This window comes from Colobus angolensis, unplaced genomic scaffold, assembly GCF_000951035.1.
Source record: "Colobus angolensis palliatus isolate OR3802 unplaced genomic scaffold, Cang.pa_1.0 Scaffold282, whole genome shotgun sequence".
Lineage (NCBI taxonomy): Eukaryota > Metazoa > Chordata > Mammalia > Primates > Cercopithecidae > Colobus > Colobus angolensis.
The window spans coordinates 2,101,130-2,108,197 of NW_012116066.1; the positions used below are offsets into that span (position 1 = coordinate 2,101,130).

The window sequence follows — 7,068 nt, forward strand, 5'->3', positions numbered from 1 at the left end:
CCCCACACCCTGGTGAGGTCAGGCGGAGGCTCCGCCGCTGCGGCCGCAGTAGCTCAGCTCCCATTCCCGGGAAGCCTGGAACGGGGAGTTTTGAAAATAACTGGAGCGGCATTCGGGTTAGGGTCCGTGCTCTCCGCTTGCGCCAGGACAGGGTGAAGTGGCCGGGACTAGCAGAGGGTGCGAAGGTGCGGGTGCTGGTGTCTCGCAGCAGGAGGGAGCCCCGGCTGCGCCGCGAGACTCCCTCTTTGGCCCTCGGAGCGCAGCACCCGGCGGACAAGCGGCGCGACGCCAGGACGCGGCGAGCAAGGTGAGGCAGGGTCCCGAAGTCACAGGGGCTCCATCAGCCGCTTCCCTGCCTCCGGACCTGGCGCTGCGCGGTGCGCGGCGAGGAGTTGCGATCTATACCAGGGGCAGAGGAGCAGAGGAGCAGGGAACCAGCTTCGTTTTGCCCGCCGCCCCCTCTTTTTCTCCCGCGTGCTGGTGCGCGCCCTCATCCGTACACCTTCGCATCCCGTTCTCCCGGTCCTTCTGGCTCCGTCGGACGCCTGGGTTCTTCTAGGACCCCAGAAGCCAGCTTTCCTGTGCTTCTTTGTCATTTCTCCAAGATTTTCTTCTCTGGGCTTCGCTGTTGCTGCCCTGAAGGTCTGGGGTCCCTCTGCCCGCCCCGGCCCCACTATCTCTTGCCCTCTAACAGTTTCTGCTTTGTGCCTCCTAATCCATCTCTCCTTCAGAAGCTTCTAACTTAGGAGGCTCCTCTGCTGGCTCCCAAGTCAGGAGCACACTCCTCTTCTTCCTCGAACCTTTTAACTTTGCTCTGAATGTCTTCAGCTCTGAATATTTTGACTTTTTTTGTTGTTTGTTTGTTTAATCACAGTTGACTAATGATTTTCATGGAGGCTTATAGTCTAGGCTACAGTTTACTGAAAGTGATGAGATTATTCCTTCACTAAATAGCCTTAGTAAATATCAACTAGGGAACTTTAAAGTTTCTTTCTAGGTTTCATTAACTTAGCCCAAGAACAATAGTCACTTAAAATGTATGTATATATGTTTGTACGCAATCTTTGTACATGGTCCTAAATCTGATTCTTCCCTGGCTGCTGAGCAGGCCTGAGGGAGAGGATTGGTGGGGCTTGTGATGCCTGGCTCCATTTCTCTAATTGTAAACTGGGATGTTCATAGTTTTAATGTAGTCAGAGGACTTTAGTGGTTTGGGATAAAGTCGTTCAAGTTAGCATAGGCTGGTAACTAAGCACATTGAATGGAGACTAAGAAACGCTGGGATTTAAAACTGTCTCTGGAGGGCACCTGCTTTTTTAAAATTTATTATTTTTTTTGAAGCCACAGTTTCTTAACAGTAGATTTCATATTTGTATAAACCTTCTAAAAGCAACGTATTTTAAAACCACGTAGTTACAAAAAAGACTACTCACTCTTAGCGATATCACTTTCTCCCCATGTAGTTGTGGTGTTAGCTCCCATACTGAGGTTCATTTGCTCACTTCCATACTGCAATTAGTGTGTGAAGAAAACTGAATGGAGAAGCACACAGTGGAGGCAAATACCAGTGAACAAGCACATGCTGACATATGCAGCTGTGTTTTTGGAAATAGGCTGTATCTAGTGTTCAAATTTAAAAACTGAGAAAAATGAAATAATTCAGCATTTATGACATCATTTTACATCTAAAAATATTAGCTCTCTTAACTGCAAGTTCTTATTAATAGCCTCATACTTAATGGTAAAAGAGTTGTTTGCCTGATGTGTGACCTAGTGTTGCCATTGACACAGTGTGCACTGATTGGCAGCAATCTCAGAAGAAACCAGGTTGTGAATGAAGATAATGGCTAAATTTCACTGTCCCGGTGGCACTTCTTATGGCAGTGAGATAAGAGTAGTTTCTGCTGCAACATCAAATGATGTATTTAAAGAACAGATAAATAAGAACTTCAATTATTAAAAAGGCCAAGGTTTTTAATCTGTCATTTTTATAAACACACTTCAAAAAGTGTAGTGTGATTATATAAGGCTTAGTTGATGTTCTGCAGAAAGTAGTTTTCACAAGAAAAGTAAAGCCTATTGCTTATCCATTTAGTTAGATAACTTGCAGATGATTTGTAGTTTCCCAATTGATTTGGTAAATTCCTGGGTTTACTTGAGGTTTATTAAAAAATGGAATGTAGTAGGGAAAGGGTACTTATTCTAATAGGCCCACCTTTCTAAATCTGTAATTTTCTTAGCAAACCATTCTTAAAAGACATAAAAACTTACAACTTTTTCAAGGAAAAGAGTTTATACTATTTTCTTTTTTCTTTTCATGATTGTTATTGATACAAAATCTAAGCTAAGATTGCTAGTAATGTGATTGCATAGTAAGACTATATTTGCCAGGAAAAGAATAAAGGTGGATGTGAGTTAACCATAAGCATTTTGCTCTAAATCTTCAATATGACTCAATATGTGTTTGATAGTCCATCTGGTACACCTAGAGATTATCAGACTGGATATTTCTGTTATTACTAAATGTAACTGCACTTATTTATTGGATTATCTTCTTTCTCATTTTATTTACATTTCACATTCTCTTTCTTCATGTAATTTGACTTGCGGTAGTGAAATGAGACTGACCAATTTTCAAATTGTTTGATTTTTATTGATGTTTGGTAAACCACTAAAACCTCTTGAAAATATTTTTTTTCTTAAATCCACTGATTGAAACCGATGTATTTTTATTGTTATGAAATAATACAACAAATTTCCAGGAATTATTTCAGAAAATGTGGAAAGACTGTAGAGAAATGAATAGCCCCAGAGAAAATATCTCAAAATTATAAAAATGGCTTTCTCAAGTTACTGATACTCACAACAATCAGTTTTTTGTATCATTCATTCATTTACTAATTTATTTTACAAAATCTATTGGATACTTGTGTGCCAAGGCCCTGTATTAGGCACAATGATAAACCTTATAAAGCATGATCTTTGCTCTTGTGGTTATATTCTACAGTGCTTATATTCTACCAGAGAATATAGACAATAAACAAGCAAACAAATGAAGAAGATCCTTATAGACTGTAGTAACAGCAATGAAAATAAGTAGGGGAATATGATACAGATAACTAGGAAGGGCCTATTTTAGTGTCGGAAGTCAGAAAAGGCCTCTCAGAGAAGATGATTGAGCAGAGACCTGAAAGAGAAGAGAGAATAGGCCTACCTTGTCAGGATCTGGGAGAACATTCCCCAGATAACATTCTTGCAGAGAGAAGAGTAAGAGCCAAGGCCTTGAGAGGGGAAAAAGAGACTTGGCATTTTTGAAGAGCAGAAAGCAAGTCAGCGTGACTGGATCCTAGTGAGCTGGTAGTGATTAAAGAAGATGTTACAGAGCCTAGAAGCAGCTCAATAACAGATAAATAGGACTTGGAGGTCCTGAGAAAGAATTTGGGTTTGATTCTTAGAACAATAGGAAGCCACTGAAGAGTCTTTCCTGGGGAAGGTCGTTGGCTTAAAAAAATTATCCAAGGAAATTAAAAAAAAGTTTTGCAGAGGATAAATAGAATGTCTACTCACTCAGTCATTTATATTAATACCTGAGAATAAAAAAAGACTGTATGATCAATATGCTAAATAATCATGTAATCCAGTTCCTCTACTCTGTTTAGGTAAGGGGATGGGGGAATGGGAACACTGAGGTGAGTATGTTAAAAGGCAGTTTACTTTCCACTGTCACATTGTGACTTGTACTACAAGGTAAGTTGTCACCAACTTTATTAAAAATCAGATCATTGTTCAACTTAAGAATTTATTTTTCGAAGAATGATGTCTTATTTTCTCATGGAAATATGTTTCCTTTGGAAGGTTGGACATTTTATTTGTGTATAAAGGAATAACCTAGGTTTTAGAAAGGGCCTTTGGAATTTTAAGAAGGGCTTATCATTTTCTTTTACCTGTTGCCTCTCCAACATTTTCAAATGGCCATACTTTTATTCCTTGAGAGATTAGGGCTACTGTGTTTCCTGAAGCTTCAGTGAATTTATTGCCCTAAGCCCTTCCTTGAAAGCAATCCAGCTTTGAGGTCTAGTTGGTCCCAAATAGGAATGCAGATGATTATTGACATTCCATAGGAGTAAATCCTAATATTGTGGGGGAATAACATGCAAAATAACCTTGATCAGTGCCTGCAGGATCAACTTCCTCCTTAACTGAGCCACTCAAGCAAGGATCCTCCATGATTTGATCCCAGCCTACTTTCCCATATGTCCTTATTATTCTCTTTCACAAATCTCTATTGGTTTAAACTGATTTTCCCCAGTTTGGAACTTTTGTGCTTAGCATTATTCTTGGCATAGAGTAGGTGCACAGTAGGTGCTTGTCAAATGGATGCCATGTCTTTCTTTTTTGTCATTTCGAATCCCAGGTCCTATTACACTATTCCTCATTGAACTAGATCTCCCTATCTGAAGGTGAACAGCACTTGCCCTATTGTGTCACAATTATGCTTATTTTGATGCCTGGCCATCTCCCCACTTGCCTCTGGCTTCATGAAGGCGACCTAGACCTTATCTGGTTCGCTCACTGTTGTATTCTGAGCACCCAGCACATGGTATGCACTTTGTAAATAGTTATTGAATAATGAATAAATGCTGTCTTGTGATGTTTCTCCTATTAGTTTTTTGATATTAGATCATTTAATACTGTTTTACTTTTCATGTGTTTGTCTGGTGTTCTGAAGTGGTTTCTGAGAGAGGTTGTAGAGCATACTTGTTCAGAGTTCAAGCTCTGGAGCTAGGCCCCTAGGTTTCAATTCCAGCTAGGAGACTTAATAGTTGTGGGACGCTGGGTGAGTTAGTAAACCTCTCTGTACCTCAGTTATCTTATATGTAAAAAAGGGATAATAGAACTTGCCTCTTATGGTGCTTGCAAAGATTACATGAATTAGCTAGGCCCACTTTTTCTTTTTCTTTCTTTCTTTCTTTTCTTTTTTTTTTGTTGAGACGGAGTCTGGCTCTGTTGCCCAGGCTGGAGTGCAGTGGCATGATCCCGGCTCACTGCAACCTCTGCCTCCCGGGTTCAAGCGATTCTCCTACCTCAGCCTCCCGAGTAGCTGGGACTGCAGGTGCATGCCACCACACCAGGCTAATTTTTTGTATTTTTAGTAGAGACGGGGTTTCACCATGTTAGCGATGATGGTTTCTATCTCCTGACCTCGTGATCCACCCCCCTCGGCCTCCTAAAGTGTTGAGATTACAGGCGTGATGCTCCTGGCCTAACTTTTTATTTTTAGTAGAGACGGGTTTCACCATGTTGGCGAGGCTGGTCTCAAACTCTTGACCTCAGGTGATCCACCCATCTTGGGCTCCCAAAGTGCTGAGATTGCAGGCGTGAGCCACCTCCCCCAGCCTAGGCCCACAATTTGTTTGCAATTTTTAAATTTCAGAAGCTCTGAAAACTGATAAAAATGTTATTTGGTAACTTAGATGCCAAAACTCATGTGGTGGCAAAACCTGACTTAAACTGGCATAGGGTATTTATGGTCTTTGTTCTACTTAATGTTGATCTTTATTTTGTTTTGCTATAGAATTGCTAATATGTTTATTGGGTTGCACCATAGACCCTAATGGTGTATTACATAACATATGGTATATGAAGTTTATTTCCTGTCTAAAGGTCTGGACATTTCTAAATTCAGAAACACATCTGGCACCAAGATTTTTAAATGAGATTGTACACTTTGCAGTAAACTGCTTAAATCAGGCCTTGCACATAGTATGTTGTTGCTGTGGGTGGTGATTAGGGAGGTAAATAAACTACTTTATCTTTCCACAATAGCTTGCTCATAATAGTTACCATGTAAATATGTACTGATTGACTCATGCAGTAACTCTGTGAATAGAGGACTTGCTGAATGGTCCTCATGTCATAGGGAAATAGATATGGCAGGGTCATGTAATTGAAATGAGCCAAGACTCGTCTGTTGGTACTCTCATCTGATACCATTCAGAGCACTTTACTTTTTGTTTTTCTGTTGTTATTTAAACCAAACTATGCTTCTTTAGCACAAGAGAATCTTTTGTGGAGGCGGGGTAAGAAATTCAGTTAAGAATTTATTTAATGTGATTAGACACTTTTTTTTTTTGTAGTTGTTGAAGATTTGTTGAACTGCTAATGTGTATAGAAATCTGTATTAAAAGCAAGAGAAAGCCGGGCATGGTGGCTCACGCCTGTAATCCCAGCACTTTGGGAGGCCAAGGCGGGTGGATCATGAGGTCAGGAGATCGAGACTATCCTGGCCAACATGGTGAAACCTCGTCTCTACTAAAAATACAAAAATGAGCTGGGCGTGGTGGCATGTGTCTGTAATCCCAGCTACTTGGGAGGCTGAGGCAGGAGAATCGCTTGAGTCAGGGAGTCAGAGGTTGCAGTGAGCCAAGATCGTGCCACTGCACTCCAGCCTAGTGACAGGGTGAGACTCAGTTTCAACAACAACAACAACAAAAAAAAAGCAAGAGAAAGGAAGAAAACAAATGAGACATGATTCCTGACCTTCCTTAGCCCCAGTGCCCTGCATGGTTACATGGGAACATGAGTGTGCGTTACAATTCTTTATTTTCCTCTGTAAACTTGACATCATTAAGATTAAAAACATGCAAAGGAAAACCCAAGAGTTAATTGAAAACTCTTCTTGGTGTCCATTATATGAACTGGGTTTTAATTATCCTAACAGAACCTCCCACGGTATTATCTTTATATAACATCTTGATAGCATTTTCCTTTCTGACTAAACTAAAACAAAGTGGATTTTCTTGTTCTTTACCAATATACAATTGGTATATTTTCTTAAGTTTTTGTTTTTTGTAGAGATGAGGTCTCACAGTGCTGCCCAGGCTGATCTTGAACCTCTGGCCTCAAGTGATCCTCATGCCATGGCCTCCCAAAGTATTGGGATTACAGGCATAAGCCACTGTACCTGGCCTGTTTTTTTTTTTTTTTCTTTACTTTTGTGGGGTTGCCAATAATTATATGTCTCAAAGGATTTTTTCTGCAATTTTCTTTTTTTTTTTCTTTTTTTTT

The 7,068-nt window shown here is 40.4% G+C and overlaps 2 protein-coding genes across 4 annotated transcripts in view; one reads left to right on the top strand and one right to left on the bottom strand.

The window, feature by feature from the left end:
* Window positions 1-596, bottom strand: part of LOC105516493 (tubulin beta chain-like) — a 13,166-nt gene extending 12,570 nt beyond the window's left edge. The window contains 1 exon segment of the mRNA XM_011948718.1: window positions 365-596. Coding sequence (XP_011804108.1) covers window positions 365-596 — 232 coding nt within the window.
* The window catches only part of KLHL13 (kelch-like family member 13), a 220,059-nt gene that overhangs the window by 538 nt on the left and 212,453 nt on the right, over window positions 1-7,068 (top strand). The window contains exon 1 of one of the 3 annotated variants that reach the window (XM_011948706.1): window positions 1-307. The exons of 1 other annotated variant lie outside the window; for it this stretch is intronic. The gene's annotated coding sequence lies outside the window, so the exon portion shown is untranslated. The remainder of the gene's footprint in view (window positions 308-7,068) is intronic. One more of the 3 variants, XM_011948709.1, reaches the window with a different exon arrangement.